At 43.2% G+C, this 17,500-nt stretch overlaps 1 protein-coding gene across 1 annotated transcript in view; it reads right to left on the minus strand.

Moving 5' to 3' along the window:
* The window catches only part of LOC308081183 (2-acylglycerol O-acyltransferase 2-like), a gene marked incomplete at its 3' end in the record, with an annotated part of 72,709 nt that overhangs the window by 50,901 nt on the left and 4,308 nt on the right, over positions 1-17,500 (minus strand). The window contains exons 3-5 of the mRNA XM_080457574.1: positions 14,952-15,130; positions 11,292-11,352; positions 9,566-9,709 (exon numbers count right to left, since the gene is read on the minus strand). Coding sequence (XP_080313700.1) covers positions 9,566-9,709; positions 11,292-11,352; positions 14,952-15,130 — 384 coding nt within the window. The remainder of the gene's footprint in view (positions 1-9,565; positions 9,710-11,291; positions 11,353-14,951; positions 15,131-17,500) is intronic.

The raw sequence follows: 17,500 nt of genomic DNA on the forward strand, positions 1-17,500 counted from the left end.
TCAGTGCCCATACCCTAGGTGGGGTTGGCGAAAGGGCCTTTCTGTGTGGAGTTTGCATGTTCTCCCCGTGTCTCCTAGGGTAGGTACCCTCACAAAAACATGCAGTAATCCTGGTCACTATACTGCCTCCCCCTGGCCAGCCGTGGCGCCTGATGGAGGGGAAGGGAACTGGTTGGAATAACGTGTTCCTTCCACGCGCTACGTCCAACCAGGGAAACTCTCCCCTGTCAGGTGACAAGAAGGTCAGTTGGCTCTCATGCATTGAAGGAGGCATGAGCTCGGCCCTGGCCTCCCTAGGTTGGCAGAGGGAAGGTAGTGCCCAGGATTACACGCTTAGGCATTGGCACTAGGGTGAAAAAAATAAGGGTTACAAAATCGTGGGATAAAAATTGTAGGAAAAAAAAGGAAGTAAATTCCTAGCCTCGATCTCCTGGCTTTTATTTTTTAGTTTTGCTAAAAAATAAAAGCTTGGAAATTCCTGTCCCAGCTGTTGGTACTTAAAGGTATAATTACATTAATTTTTTCAATGTTTTATTTGGGGTTTTATGACCTCAATTACACCCAAAAAACCTGAACTTAGAACATTCAGTGGATTTTCTGTGGTCTGGGGTTTTCTGAATAATTAGGCTGAAAAGTAATCTGAGCTTGGCCCTTCGACAGTGAGGTCACAGTCGATTAATCCCGCCCACTCTCCTCCTCGCCCCTCCCCTCCCCTATCCTTTCCTTTGGGGGGGGCGGAGCAGAGGCGATGATTGACAGGCAAAATCCCTCACCAGCGACACCCGCAGGCAAAGATTTATTTTTTCATTGCAGTTGAAAAGGCTTTAGAAATGTGAGAGAAAAACACCTGCCATGGATCAATGGAGTGGAATTTTCACTTAAAACTTTTTGTACACTTTTGAAGGACCAGGACAAAGACTTTGAATGTGGTGTAAAAGTGAATGTCATTAAATCTTTAAAAGCGCCTCGCATCGTCTGATGTGCCGCGCATTATTTATCTTGGGTGCGCATGGGCACCAGCGCACCAGTTATGTGCACCCCTGATTATAGTTTCAGTATTGATGACAATTTATATCCTTATGTGACATTTTATATCCTTTTTAAGCCTTAGTTATTAGGAGCAAATGACTTGTGTCCTTATATGGTAACGCATATCCCTTGAAGCCATAAAAAGTGAATGTGTGTGCATTCACTATCCACTAAATATGTGTATCTACTAGTGCATGTGTATATAGCACATGTGTGTGTATCCACTTTTACTGTTTTATGTTGTTCATATAGACCAGGGGTGTCGAACTCATTTTGGTGTCCGGGCAAGATTGGTCAAATGGTGACTTGAGGTGGGCAGGAACCAGTTGCGGACGCACATGCGCGCTCACACGCATTCAGTTATACAGCATTGTTTTTCAATCTGTTGTCTTGTCTCAGAAAACAAACAATGCAATTTGTAACAATAATAATAATAATAATAATAATAATAATAATAATAATAATAATAATAATAATAATAATAATAATTATTATTATTATTATTATTACATTTATTATTATAAACCATTTTAAGTAGAATAATTTGAAGTTAAACAATACCTGGTAATGTGTGTGGGTGGTTATATAATTACATTTATAGAACAGTGGTGTAAAGTAACTAATTACATTTACTCAAGTACTGTACCTAAGTAAAGATTTGACGTAGTTTTACTTTACTAGAGTATTTCCAATTTCCAGAACTTTCTACTCCACTACATCTCAGTCACTGCTATAACTACAGTATATCACTTTAAAAAATGTTTTATGAAGATAAGCTACTTTAATTATTTACATTTACAAAAATAGCAGATCTACAAGCTCATAGTGTGGCACTCAGTGCCGCACTATGAGCTTGTATATCTGCTATTTTTGAATAGCCAAATAAATCTTAAAATGACACAGATGCTTTCCCAGATTGAATGTTAAATACGCTCTGAGTTCAATTAATACTGAGGATTTCACTGGGCAAGCTCCTGAGAAATAAAAGAAGCAGCTTTGATACATTTATACGTTTTTAACACATATATGATTAATGCTTCTAACTACCTATTACCATTATTATATTTTCAAAAATGGCAAATTTACATGGTGTAGCCAGCATGAAATTTCATCTAAATCACTTGCTGCTCCCAGACACCTGACATCTCTTTGCTTTAACAAACTTAATGTCAGGGAGCAGTTATTTTCATAACACTGCACTACGTTTGTGTGTGTGTGTGTGTGTGTGTGTGTGTGTGTGTGTGTGTGTGTGTGTGTGTGTGTGTGTGTGTGTGAGAGAGACAGACAGACAGACAGACAGACAGACAGACAGACAGACAGACAGACAGACAGACAGACAGACAGACAGACAGACAGACAGAGAGAGAGAGAGAGAGAGAGAGAGAGAGTGTGTGTGTACATGTCCGTGCTGGGCTGACTCCTGTGTGACGATCAAAGAGTATAGACTGTTAACGAGCCAATCAGCCAGAACATTCCGCAGCTGGTTAGACAATGCCTGGGCGATCAGAGGTACTCAGTCAAGTAGCAGCGAGTGGGGGAGGGGCGAGCTGCTTGGCAGCACAGCAATGCAAACTGCGACTCTGTCTGTTAGATGTAGTGTCAATTTACTATTTTTCAAAGTATTTCGCGGGCCGCTATGGACCTTTCCGCGGGCCGCAAAACGCCCGCGGGCCGCGAGTTTGACAGGCCTGATATAGACCCTCACAGATAACATATTATTACTTTATGAAAATAGTATAGCTTTGTTAGAATTATATCCTTAGAAATACAGTTAACGTGATAAGCATTATCTCTTCGCATGGCAGAACTCTGGGATATCTCTTCATAGACATAGAAGCGAGGTGAACCCGCCTGCCTCCCTCCCCAACGAACTGAACACTTTCTACGGCCGGTTTGAGATCAGCTCCAACCGCGGCAGCCAAGCGGGGCCATCAGCAGCACCAGCAGAGGAGAACCCTCCTCTAACCATCTCGGAGAGAGAAGTGCGTACAGCCTTCACACGGGTCAACATCCACAAGGCAGCCGGACCTGATGGAATTCCAGGCCGGGTCCTTAAGACATGTGCAGACCAGCTGGCGGGTGTCTTCGCTGACATCTTTAACCTCTCCCTCTCCCTGGCTGTGGTCCCTGCAGGGTTCAAAATGTCAACCATTGTGCCCATTCCCAAAAAGGCCAAAGTGACATGCCTGAACGACTGGAGACCTGTTGCTCTCACCCCGATCGTCAGCAAGTGTTTCGAGAAACTGGTGAGGGAATACATCAGCTCCACGCTACCTGCCTCGCTGGATCCGTGGCAGTATGCATACCGCAAAAACAGATCCACCGATGACGCTATTGCCATGGCTCTCCACACCGTCCTCTCGCACATGGACAACAAGCTGCTGAAGGACAAATATGTACGTATGCTGTTCGTGGACTACAGCTCAGCATTCAACACCATTGTCCCAGCAATACTTGACAAAAAGCTCAGACACCTAGGGCTACACCCAAGCATGTGCGACTGGATACAGGACTTCTTGTCCAACCGACATCAGGTGGTGAGAATGGGCAGCATCACATCCGACCCCCTGACCCTCAACACCGGAGCACCCCAGGGATGCGTGCTGAGCCCTCTCCTCTACTCCCTGTACACGTATGACTGCATAGCCACACATGTCTCCAACACCATCATAAAGTACGCGGACGACACGACAGTGATAGGCCGAATCGTCAACAACGACGAGTCTGACTACAGAGAGGAGATCAAATCACTGGCACACTGGTGCCGCGAGAACAACCTCTCTCTTAACGTCGACAAGACCAAAGAACTGATCGTGGACTTCAGGAGGCCGCGGAGAGACCATGCGCCCATCCTCATCGACGGTGCTGCAGTGGAAAGGGTCAGCGAGTTCAAGTTCCTCGGAGTACACATCGAGGAGGACCTCAAATGGGAGACGCACTCCACACACGTGAGGAAAAAGGCTCAGCAGCGACTGTACTGGCTCCGCCGCCTGAAGAAGCTCGGAGTAGGACGTCGCATCCTCAGGCTGTACTACAACAGTTCTGTTGAAGGCATCCTAACAGGCTGTGTCACGGCCTGGTACGGGAACTGCACTGCCCGAGAAAATGTCAGCCTACAACGAGTAGTGCGATCGGCAGAGCGGATAATGGGAATCGAGCTCCCAGCGCTCCAGGAACTGTACAAAAAGCGGTGCGTGGTCAAAGCCAAGCGCATCATCAAGGACAAGCACCACCCAAGTCACAGACTGTTCAACCCCCTACAACGACCGCGACCGGGCAAGGGGCTCTACCGCAGTATCAAGAGTTCCACCACCAGGTTTTGGTGTAGTTTCAATCCAGCTGCTGTCAGAATGCTGAATGGGGCATAAGCCTGGATGAGTTCAGCAGCCTGACAGCAGGCGGCGCAGACTTTTCTGGCTCTTCCTGAACACACCTGTGGATTATACCAGGGACAATGACTTGGACTTTAGCCCCCCCTCGGACACACCTGTGGACTACACCAGGTACAAATGACTTTTTGTTGCACTCCCTCATGGAGCTACTTGCGGATTATACTAGGGTCAGTCCACTCTAGGTGGACACGCACTGACCTTTTGCACCTTAATCCCTTGTATAACGCACTGACTTTTTTTGGGTCTTTTTTTTATTGTGCTCCTTTTTCCTCTAAGCACCTTAACGTCCATTGTCTATCATGCACAGTATAAGTATAACATGCACAGTATACAATACATTGCTGCTATGCTCAGGCACCTTAGTTTAGTTTTTTTTTTTTTTTTTTTTTTTTTATTATCTCAGGTAATTTGTAAATATGTAGATAACTTGTCTGGCCTTCTGTTGCTCTCTTGTTTTGATCTCCTTCCCACCTGCCCCCCACCCTCTTCTTCTCCCCCCCCCCCTCTTCTTTCTATGGAAACTAACGTTGCGATGGGAACGATGTACAAAAAAGAATTTCACCCACTTTTTTACCTTGTAAACCTGTGATGTGACAATAAAACTGATTCTGATTCTGATTCTTCTGAATTCACTTTTAGTGTTCATGGGTAGACACGGCACAGAGAGAAAATACAGGTAACTCCCCCAGGTATCTGTGGGGGAGATGTGCATGACAGTCCATAGGTGGTGAGACTGTAAATCAGTTTGGGGCCACCTGCACATCCTGGACGGAGGACCAGAGCCATGAACCAATGAGGAGGCCTAACTCTGAACTCTGGATGTAGGACCAGAGCCATGAACCAATGAGGAGGCCTAACTCTGAACTCTGGATGTAGAACCAGAGCCATGAACCAATGAGGAGGCCTAACTCTGAACTCTGGATGTAGAACCAGAGCCATGAACCAATGAGGAGGCCTAACTCTGAACTCTGGATGTAGAACCAGAGCCATCGACCAATGAGGAGGCGTACATCTAAACTCTATTTGACAATAATGTATAAGAAAGCCCCAGGGACAGATAGAAGGTCCCACTTGACTTCATGAACTTGAGGGAACCACTTGTTATCGGTTAACACATCCACCGCCAGAGGTTAATCTCATAATGTACTCACCAGTGCCAAGGTGTTTTTGTTGTTTTTTTGTTTTTTTCATGTCGCCATAGATCTTGTTAAAATCCTTAAGATTGAGCCGTGAACGGTCTGTTTACATCCGCGAGATCTCCCTGTATCTCCCAGTGAAGACCGCATGTCAAACGGACTTCCATGACTGTAGTTAGAGCGGATTACGTTAAACAGTGAAATGCGAGGAGAAAAAACTACAGGAAGAGAATTGAGTTTCAGTTTCGTCTGTAGAATGGGAGCGGGCGTGATCGTCGAAACCGGATCCCAAATAATTCTATTTCCTGTCATCAAACCGGAAACGGAAGTGGATCAAAAAAATTCCGAAAGTGCACCCGGACCGCGCATGCGCGAAAAGACCGCAGCCCGTAGGACTACGGGCTCGGCGCTTAACCGTTGGATTTAACGGCCCGTAGAACTACGGGCCCGGCGGTAAAGGTGTTAAGGAGAGTTTTGTTGGGGCCAGAGAATTCTCTGTTAAGTACATTTTTATATTCAATCTGTATTACTGCTAATTTTCTCTTAATTGATAAATACACTATTACTTTTGACTTTCTGGTTAAATATAATAAATACATTTCATTTTAAGTCTTGTCTGCTCTTAATTTCACCAATTCAACGGACGCGCGGAGACGTGTGATCTGAAGGGTTACAAATTATTACATTGCACAATTTGTCTGTTGTCTTTAGTCCAGTCTCAACAGTATCTTTATAAATATAGAACACAGACAGTCAGTGTCTCAAACACATGACAGACAGACAGACAGACAGACAGTGTTGTAACATGTTACTCAAACAGTTGACTGTCTACTACTGTGTGTGTGTGTGTGTGTGTGTGTGTGTGTGTGTGTGTGTGTGTGTGTGTGTGTGTGTGTGTGTGTGTGTGTGTGTGTGTGTGTGTGTGTGTGTTTCAAGCTTTCACAATCGCCTCTTCCGACATCACTGAACACACACACACACACACACACACACACACACACACACACACACACACACACACACACACACACACACACACACACACACACACACACACACACACACACACACACACACACACACACACACACACACACAATTCAATTCAAAGGGCTTTATTGGCAAGAGAAAACATACGTTTACATTGCCAAAGCAGAAAGCATAATACAACAATACAGCAATACAATCAAAACAAAAAATATGTACATTTGAAAGTCAGAATCTTCAATAGATCAATTTCTATGTACCAAGATCACTGGGTGCAGGTATAGTGCCGGAATATACACAATGATTAGTCTTTAGGGTGGTTGTGTTCCGTTTGATATCCTTTTCCTATCACAGCAACTCACGAATATTGCTGCTGTGTTTGCACATTGTTGTACTTCGCCCAGCAGATATGGGAGTTTTTTGTCATTGGTCATGTTTTCAAAATCTCCGTGTGTGGTTGTAATCTGTGGGAAGTATGTGTCTCTGATGTCTTGGTACAATGGACAGACGGTTAGGAAGTGTAGCTCGGTTTCCACTTCATTTTGTGTGCAGTGGGTGCATAGTCTGTCTTCTCTCGGGATACAGGTCTGCCTGTGACGACCTTTCTCAATCGCAAGACTGTGCTCACTGAGTCTGTACCTAGTTACGATTTTTCTTTGTTTTGGGTCAGTCACGGTGCTCAGGTATTCTGCCACTGCGTATTCTCTGTTTAGGGCCAGATAGCATTCTAGTTTACTCTGCTTTTGTGTTGCTTCTTTCCAGTGTGTCAGGTAGTTTTCCTTTTGCTGTTTTATAATTTGGTTTAGTCCAATGGGTTTTCTATCTCGTGGCTCTGTTTGTGTTTGTGCCCGGAGTTCCAGGGCCAGCTGGCTGAGGGGGCATCTCTCTAGGGTTTCGCTGTGTGCGAGTGCCTTGTTATGGAGTGCATCTAGGTCGCTTTCTTTTAGGTGGTTGTAGAACTTAAGTGCTCTCTTTTTTATTTTGATAATTAGTGGGTATCGTCCTAATTCTGCCCTGCATGCATTATTTGGTGTTTTTCGCTGGGTACGGAGAATGGATTTGCAGAATTCTGTGTGTAGGGTCTCGGTTTGGTGTTTATCCCATTTTTCAAGGTCATGGTTTGCTAATGGTCCCCAGATCTCACAACCATAGAGGGAAATTGGTTCTATCACAGAGTCCAGTATTTTAAGCCAGGTTTTAATTGGGATGTCTATTTTGATGTTTCTTTTGATAGCATAGAATGCCCTTCTTGCCTTGTCTCTCAGGTCCCCCACACACACAATCAACTGAAAACCCTTTCATATCAGTGTAACTCTGAGAGCCTGAAAACACTTCTACCAGGACACCACTAGGGGGGGTTGTTCTGTACACATTGTGTTATTCTACCAGGAGGCCACTAGGGGGGGTTGTTCTGTACACAGTGTTTTATTCTACCAGGAGGCCACTAGGGGGGGTTGTTCTGTACACAGTGTGTTATTCTACCAGGACACCACTAGGGGGGTTGTTCTGTACACATTGTGTTATTCTACCAGGACACCACTAGGGGGGTTGTTCTGTACACAGTGTGTTATTCTACCAGGACACCACTAGGGGGGTTTGTTCTGTACACAGTGTGTTATTCTACCAGGACACCACTAGGGGGGTTGTTCTGTACACATTGTGTTATTCTACCAGGACACCACTAGGGGGGGTTGTTCTGTACACAGTGTGTTATTCTACCAGGACACCACTAGGGGGGTTGTTCTGTACACATTGTGTTATTCTACCAGGACACCACTAGGGGGGGTTGTTCTGTACACAGTGTGTTATTCTACCAGGACACCACTAGGGGGGTTGTTCTGTACACATTGTGTTATTCTACCAGGACACCACTAGGGGGGGTTGTTCTGTACACATTGTGTTATTCTACCAGGACACCACTAGGGGGGGTTGTTCTGTACACATTGTGTTATTCTACCAGGACACCACTAGGGGGGGTTGTTCTGTACACATTGTGTTATTCTACCAGGACACCACTAGGGGGGGTTGTTCTGTACACAGTGTGTTATTCTACCAGGACACCACTAGGGGGGGTTGTTCTGTACACAGTGTGTTATTCTACCAGGAGGCCACTAGGGGGGGTTGTTCTGTACACATTGTGTTATTCTACCAGGACACCACTAGGGGGGGTTGTTCTGTACACAGTGTGTTATTCTACCAGGACACCACTAGGGGGGGTTGTTCTGTACACAGTGTGTTATTCTTATCATGTTTACATTACTGACTAATAAAGTATTCAATCAATCAAAGATTTAACCAAATGGACCCCTCCCTATCCTGAGGGGAACAACACATATAGCAGATGTACAAGCTCACCATGTGCCACAACGTGATACATGGTGAGCTTGTAGATCTGCTATTGATGGCAAAGAGGTTTGGTGTAGACTGAAAAAGAACGGACCAAGTACACTGGTCTGTTTTACTGAGTCTAGAGAGTTTAACTGCGATGCGACGCGTTGTGAGCTTGTAGATCTGTTATTTTCTAAAAGACAATGCAGCCAGATCTGCAATCTTATCTGAATGACTGTTAAAGCAGTTTAAATGACTTTATAACATGTTATTATTTATTAGTGTAGATATACATTGGAGTGGATACATGTGTCCAGATGTCTGTCAGACGGTCAGACATGCTGCTCCACAGCTCTATGATGGAACAAACAGGTTCAGACAAAGACCTGACATGAGATCTGAGCGGGCCGTACGCTAAAGGCAACGTCAGGATATAATGATAAATATAATCTCACTGTACGCCCATTATTTGGTCTGCACCACTTTGATAAATAAGAGCCATGATGTAGTCTCTGAACAGAGGTTACATCAGAACATGTTACCTGTATTAATGTGTTACCTCCACACATGATGTAGTCTCTGAACAGAGGTTACATCAGAACATGTTACCTGTATTAATGTGTTACCTCCACACATGATGTAGTCCCTGAACAGAGGTTACATCAGAACATGTTACCTGTATTAATGTGTTACCTCCACACATGATGTAGTCCCTGAACAGAGGTATCCTGAACCAGAGCGGTAACATCAACAGATGAGACGTAAGTCCAGGAAACAACCTGCTGAATCCTGTGGCCTCTGTGCAGAAGTTACAGAAACCCCCTGCTACCAATACACCTAGAGAGGTAGAGAGACATAGACAATACATAGAGAGAGAGCGAGAGAGAGTATTACATTGAAGCATTCAGTTTTGCATACAAATATAAAATGATGTTTAAACATGTGTTTAGACTCAACATGCATGTTTAGATTCAACATGCATGTTTAGACTCAACATGCGTGTTTAGACTCAACATGCATGTTTAGATTCAACATGCATGTTTAGATTCAACATGCATGTTTAGATTCAACATGCGTGTTTAGACTCAACATGCATGTTTAGATTCAACATGCATGTTTAGATTCAACATGCATGTTTAGACTCAACATGCGTGTTTAGACTCAACATGCATGTTTAGACTCAACATGCATGTTTAGACTCAACATGCATGTTTAGACTCAACATGCATGTTTAGATTCAACATGCATGTTTAGACTCAACATGCATGTTTAGATTCAACATGCATGTTTAGACTCAACATGCATGTTTAGATTCAACATGCGTGTTTAGACTCAACATGCATGTTTAGACTCAACATGCGTGTTTAGACTCAACATGCGTGTTTAGACTCAACATGCGTGTTTAGACTCAACATGCATGTTTAGACTCAACATGCATGTTTAGACTCAACATGCGTGTTTAGACTCAACATGCGTGTTTAGACTCAACATGCGTGTTTAGATTCAACATGCGTGTTTAGACTCAACATGTGTGTTTAGACTCAACATGCGTGTTTAGACTCAACATGCATGTTTAGACTCAACATGCGTGTTTAGACTCAACATGCATGTTTAGACTCAACATGCATGTTTAGACTCAACACACATGATGCATGTTTAGACTCAACATGCATGTTTAGCCTCAACATGCATGTTTAGACTCAACATGCATGTTTAGACTCAACATGCATGTTTAGACTCAACATGCGTGTTTAGACTCAACATGCGTGTTTAGACTCAACATGCATGTTTAGACTCAACATGGATGTTTAGACTCAACATGGATCATATTAAACATCATAAATAATTGACTTAATAAATGAATGAATTGATTTATTTATTAATTCATTATTAACACATTGCATGCCAGTCGCGTAGATCTACGCGAACCTATTTAAAGCCGCAGCGTGCCAGTCGCGTAGATCTACGCGAACCGCCGATTCCCATGTTAAGTGCCCCAGGTGCACTTTCCGAATTTTTTTGATCCATTTCCGTTTCCGGTTTTCGGTCGGAAACGGAATTATTCGGGTTCCGGTTTTTTCGATCGTATCCGCTTCCTGTCTGGGATCCTGTTTAAAACTCGATTTTCTCTGGTTGTTGTTTTTCTCCTCGCTGATCACTGTTTACCGTGTATCGGCTGTAGCTTCAAGATGGCGGCACGGATTTGGAAACTGTTTTCGCTGGCCGTTTCTGACGGATCCGCTGTGTGTTTAGAACCAAATGAACGCGCACTTTTAACTTATTTAGCGAGGTCTGTGGCGACATGAAAAAAACTAAAAAACAACAATAAAACGCTGGCACTGGTGAGTACATTATGAGATTAAACTCTGGCATGGAATGTGTTAATAAATAAAATACATGAATAAATGTTTAAACTCACCATGTGGATGAAAGCCAAACAGATAATTCCTTTTAGGATCTAAATCCACCGTCTTCACCAACTATACAGACAGACAGACAGACAGACAGACAGACAGACAGACAGACAGTCTTCATCCTGCTGTTATCAACACATTCAGCACTTATAATGCGGGACATTCCAGCATTAACATTATTAATTACCCAGAACCATGTGAAAGCGGAGCGGGACTCGTCTCCTTCTCTCCAGAGAGACTGAGTCCCCCCCCCCCCTCTCTACAGGCCCCCGAACACATAGCATTGATGTTCTTTAGTTCCTATCTATTTTTGTTTCTGTAAAAGTAACTTATATTGTTACCATCATTATTATTATTAACTTTGTATCTTTGTCACTGATGAATTCTGGGTTTATGACTTATTTCTTCTTTCGGGTTTAACTCAAAAACGGCACATTTTATTAGGACTAAAATGTCCCTGAGACTCATTCTAATGAGTGTGTGTGTGTGTGTGTGTGTGTGTGTGTGTGTGTGTGTGTGTGTGTGTGTGTGTTTGGAATGGTCAGGATTAGAGGTAAAATATTCCAAATGTGCAGTATTATATGAAAGGCGGAGCGGCGGGAACCGCTGGTATCACTCTAAAACAGATACACTAACTGATTTCCCAATTTGCAATAAACCCCTTAAAGTCTATTCACGTCACAAGACTTACAGATATTTGGGCCACAAGTTTAATGTGGCAGGCGAGTAGGGAGACCAGGTCAAGGTAATCATTTCTGAGTACTCCAGCAGACTCGACTTAATCCACACATCGCCTCTGCCTCTAATCATGAAACTGGAGGCAGTCAGAATAATAGCATTGGCCAAGGTACAACATATTTTCTCCAATGTACATGTTCCACGAAAATCACTACGTGATTTGACTGACAAAACTGTGCACCTAGTGAGACAATGGACTGGTCTTAACATACACACAACACGTGACATTATATTTCACAGTAAACGTGAGGGTGGTATGGGTGTTCCCAATTTTGAATGGACATATATTAATACGAGGCTCTCCCACTTGTTAAATATCCTGAACATTGATGACCAGTATGTGAGTGAGCTTGCACGTTCATCTCTGTTCCTTGACCTAAAACGACGTAAGGTCCCCATGGCATGTGGCTCGGATCCTAGCTTCCTAGGCTTCAGGAGGAAACCTAGTGGAAAGCTAGACAGTCGCTCTCCCGGCTTCGGTGTGTGGTCAGACTGGCCGGACTTAAACGATCTGTGCTGTTGGGCTGATGTTACCTTGAAGTGGGTAGGGTCTAACTCTGAGGCGATGGCTGTCTCACTCTGTGTTCAAAAATGTTGCTTTAGACGAATACATTGTTATCTTTACTCTGAAAGCGAGGTTGCAGGTTTTACCATCTAAACTGAACCTCTCCATCTGGTTTCCAGGTAACCATGCTCCTCACTGTATACATCATGGTCATGAACAAATAGCTGAAAACCATGTCCCACATCTTAAATGGGTGCCATGTATATTTTGATTTGATTTGATTTATTTGAAAAGCCAAAACCACATGGTCACCGCAGTTCGAGGATTACACAAGAAAGTCCTGAGACTTATTTCCGTTGAGGTCCTCTTACAATTAACAGTCAATACGTTAAAATACATTACAGTACAAAACAGTACAAAACATGTAACTAACGTCAAACTACAAAGACACAAGTAACATACACAGTACAGCCACAGTACATGTTACGCAACAATACAAAAACATTGGACATACACTGTACATGCATACAATCAATACAAGAACACAAGTAACATACACAGTACACATCTACAACCAAGTGCTACCTTATCTTTCCTAGTCTAAAGACCCTCTATAGGAGAACCTTTTCTAATAGACATGATTTAGTTTTCTGCTTGAAAGTCCTCAGATTGGTTGTCAGTTTGACACTGTTTTCGAGGTCATTCCACTGTGTGGCTCCTATGTAAGTAAATGATTCTCTGCCAACTTTACTTTTGAAAGCCGGATGGCTCACATCTGCTACACTGGCTCTGGTGAAAAAAGTGTGTACTTCGCTTCTCTGAGTAAAACATGTCTTTAAAAATATGGGGACCTCGCCATATATTATCTTATGAACCATGGTCAATCTGGCCATGGTTACCCTGGATTCTATTGTGAGCCAGTTGAGTTCTCTAAACTGGTTCCTACCTATATGGGATCTGGGTTCTAACCCTAGAATGACCCTGATCAGTCTATTTTGAGCTGACTGTAGCTTGGTTTTGAGGGATTTCAATATACAGGGGACTCTACATAAGACAGAATATCACTTCTATTTTCAGGTCCTCCATCATGCTGTATAAGCATTCTACTGTGAAGCCGAGCATGTTTAACCTGTGTAACGATGATTCTGTGTTCTCTAACATTTCAGCTAACACCCCTGATGTCCTTGTTGTTAATGAAAACCATAGGGAGGTGTTCATTCTGGAGGTCGGCTGTACTTTTGATTACAGCTTAGAGGAAGCCTTCCTAACCAAAGTGCTAAAATATCATCAGCTAGAGCAGACCATCTCTCAGCTAGGCTACAGAGGTAAACTTTTGGTTTTTATCTTTGGTAGCCTATAGGACACAAGTTGGTTGTGAGGGGCCTGCAAATGGCCGGCCTCTCCAAAAGGAGGGCTTAACAATTAGTAAGGTACTGCTCAATATCAGCTATTATAGGAAGCCGCTCAATTTGGAGGAGGCGTTGTTTCCTTTACCCATGATTATTGTCCGCTGTGTTCAACAAGTATGCCATCTTTTGTTTTGTATGTAACAATGCTCTGCCTTACATGCACTTTGTAACTAACTGTTTTCCCTTCATCTGACTTCACTGGCAGTGTTTATGTCCTTTGTACATCCTGTACTTCTTATTATGTGGACATAAATAAATATTTCAAATGTGTGTGTGTGTGTGTGTGTGTGTGTGTGTGTGTGTGTGTGTATAGTGTGTGTGTGTGTGTGTGTGTGTGTGTGTGTGTGTGTGTGTGTGTGTGTGTGTGTGTGTATAGTGTGTGTGTGTGTGTGTGTGTGTGTGTGTGTGTGTGTGTGTGTGTGTGTGTGTATAGTGTGTGTGTGTGTGTGTGTGTGTGTGTGTGTGTGTATAGTGTGTGTGTGTGTGTGTGTGTGTGTGTGTGTGTGTGTGTGTGTGTGTGTGTGTGCGTGTGTGCGTGTATAGTGTGTGTGTGTGTGTGTGTAAGCAAAGCAAAGCAAAGCAAAGTTTGTTGTTTACCCAGGGTGTTGGACTAAGTTAACACTTATTTACAGCCAGGCCCTGCATGGAAGCCTTGCTCAAGGGCTATTCAGCGGTGATTCATGATTGATGTGATGAATTGGGGAATCGAACTAGGGACCTTCCGGTATCAAGGCCGCCCCTCTAACCACTAGGCCACCGCTGCCACGTGTGTGTGTGTGTGTGTGTGTGTATAGTGTGTGTGTGTGTGTGTGTGTGTGTGTGTGTGTGTGTGTGTGTGTGTGTGTGTGTGTATAGTGTGTGTGTGTGTGTGTGTGTGTGTGTGTGTGTGTGTGTGTGTGTGTGTGTGTGTGTGTGTGTGTGTGTGCGCGTGTGCGTGTATAGTGTGTGTGTGTGTGTGTGTGTGTGTGTGTGTGTGTGTGTGTGTGTGTGTGTGTGTGTGTGTGTGTGTGTACCTCTATGGGGAAATAGTCAGTGAAATGATCCCAGACGCTCCATTCCCTGACCCACTGTAACCTTCGACCTCCACTGGTAGGCGTGTCCCAATCCAGCCACAGCCAACCAATGTACAGCACCGCCAGGATCCACCAATCAGAGACGACCAAGAGGATGAAGCCTGCAAGACAGCACTGAGCTGGAGAGAGAGACAGGTAGAGAGAGACAGGTAGAGAGAGAGACAGGTAGAGAGAGAGACAGGTAGAGAGAAAGACAGGTAGAGAGAGAGAGAGACAGGTAGAGAGAGAGAGAGACAGGTAGAGAGAGAGACAGGTAGAGAGAGAGAGACAGGTAGAGAGAGAGACAGGTAGAGAGAGAGACAGGTAGAGAGAAAGACAGGTAGAGAGAAAGACAGGTAGAGAGAGAGACAGGTAGAGAGAAAGACAGGTAGAGAGAGAGACAGGTAGAGAGAAAGACAGGTAGAGAGAGAGACAGGTAGAGAGAGAGACAGGTAGAGAGAAAGACAGGTAGAGAGAAAGACAGGTAGAGAGAGAGACAGGTAGAGAGAGAGACAGGTAGAGAGAAAGACAGGTAGAGAGAGAGACAGGTAGAGAGAAAGACAGGTAGAGAGAGACAGGTAGAGAGAGAGACAGGTAGAGAGAGAGACAGGTAGAGAGAGAGACAGGTAGAGAGAGAGACAGGTAGAGAGAAAGACAGGTAGAGAGAAAGACAGGTAGAGAGAGAGACAGGTAGAGAGAAAGACAGGTAGAGAGAAAGACAGGTAGAGAGAGAGACAGGTAGAGAGAAAGACAGGTAGAGAGAGAGAGAGAGAGACAGGTAGAGAGAGAGATAGGTAGAGAGAGAGAGACAGGTAGAGAGAGAGACAGGTAGAGAGAGAGACAGGTAGAGAGAAAGACAGGTAGAGAGAGAGACAGGTAGAGAGAGAGACAGGTAGAGAGAGAGACAGGTAGAGAGAAAGACAGGTAGAGAGAAAGACAGGTAGAGAGAGAGACAGGTAGAGAAAGAGACAGGTAGAGAGAGAGACAGGTAGAGAGAGAGAGAGACAGGTAGAGAGAGAGACAGGTAGAGAGAGAGACAGGTAGAGAAAGAGACAGGTAGAGAGAGAGAGAGACAGGTAGAGAGAAAGACAGGTAGAGAGAAAGACAGGTAGAGAGAGAGACAGGTAGAGAAAGAGACAGGTAGAGAGAGAAACAGGTAGAGAGAGAGACAGGTAGAGAGAGAGACAGGTAAAGAGAGAGAGACAGGTAGAGAGATGTCAGCCATGATGCATACCCCCCCCCCCACACACACACACACACACACACACACACACACACACACACACACACACACACACACACACACACACACACACACACAGATATGTTTTTGTTTGTACATATACTCTTTTTTTCTGTATTTTTGTATTGATATTTGAACTGTGGTGTCACTATATATGTATATATATATATACATAATACCAGTATATATGTATATATATATATACATAATACCAGTATATATGTATATATATATTTATTTATGTTAAAATAAAATATTCAATCAATAGATCAATGTTTAGCGCTTTGCTGTCTTTATAAAAGGCAGATGTGAAAAATGTAGGCAAAGGTTTTTCCTTGACCTCTAGGGAGTTTTTACACAGATCGGTGCAGTTACAGTATAGGTAAAAACACAAATCGGCCTGTTATAGCGCCACCATGAGGCTGATTTGAAAAAAATTCAGTGGTATTTCTTCTTCGCATAGTGGGAATATATATGTGCAAAATTTCAAGGAAATCGCACGCTGTGTTCATGATTTGAGGCATTTTGTTCAAAACTGTGTATAGATACTGTGTATAGATACTGTATATAGAGATACTGTATATAGAGATACTGTATATAGATACTGTGTATAGAGATACTGTGTATATAGATACTGTATATAGAGATACTGTATATAGAGATAGTGTCTATAGAGATACTGTGTATAGAGATACTGTGTATAGATACTGTGTATAGAGATACTGTGTATAGAGATACTGTATATAGAGATACTGTATATAGAGATACTGTATTTAGAGATACTGTGTACTGATTTAATGACTATAGAGATACTGTCTATAGAGATACTATGTATAAAGATACTGTGTATAGAGATACTGTGTATAGAGATACTGTGTACTGATTTAATGACTATAGAGATACTGTGTATAGATACTGTGTATAGAGATACTGTGTATAGAGATACTGTGTATAGAGATACTGTATATAGAGATACTGTATATAGAGATACTGTGTATAGAGATACTGTATATAGAGATACTGTATATAGAGATACTGTGTATAGAGATACTGTATAGAGATACTGTGTATAGAGATACTGTGTATAGAGATACTGTATATAGAGATACTGTGTATAGAGATACTGTATAGAGATACTGTGTATAGAGATACTGTCTATAGAGATACTGTATATAGAGATACTGTGTATAGAGATACTGTGTATAGAGATACTGTGTATAGAGATACTGTATAGAGATACTGTGTATAGAGATACTGTCTATAGAGA

This window comes from Gymnoscopelus braueri (assembly GCF_963280865.1).
Source record: "Gymnoscopelus braueri genome assembly, contig: SCAFFOLD_60, whole genome shotgun sequence".
In the NCBI taxonomy this organism is placed as follows: Eukaryota; Metazoa; Chordata; class Actinopteri; order Myctophiformes; family Myctophidae; genus Gymnoscopelus; species Gymnoscopelus braueri.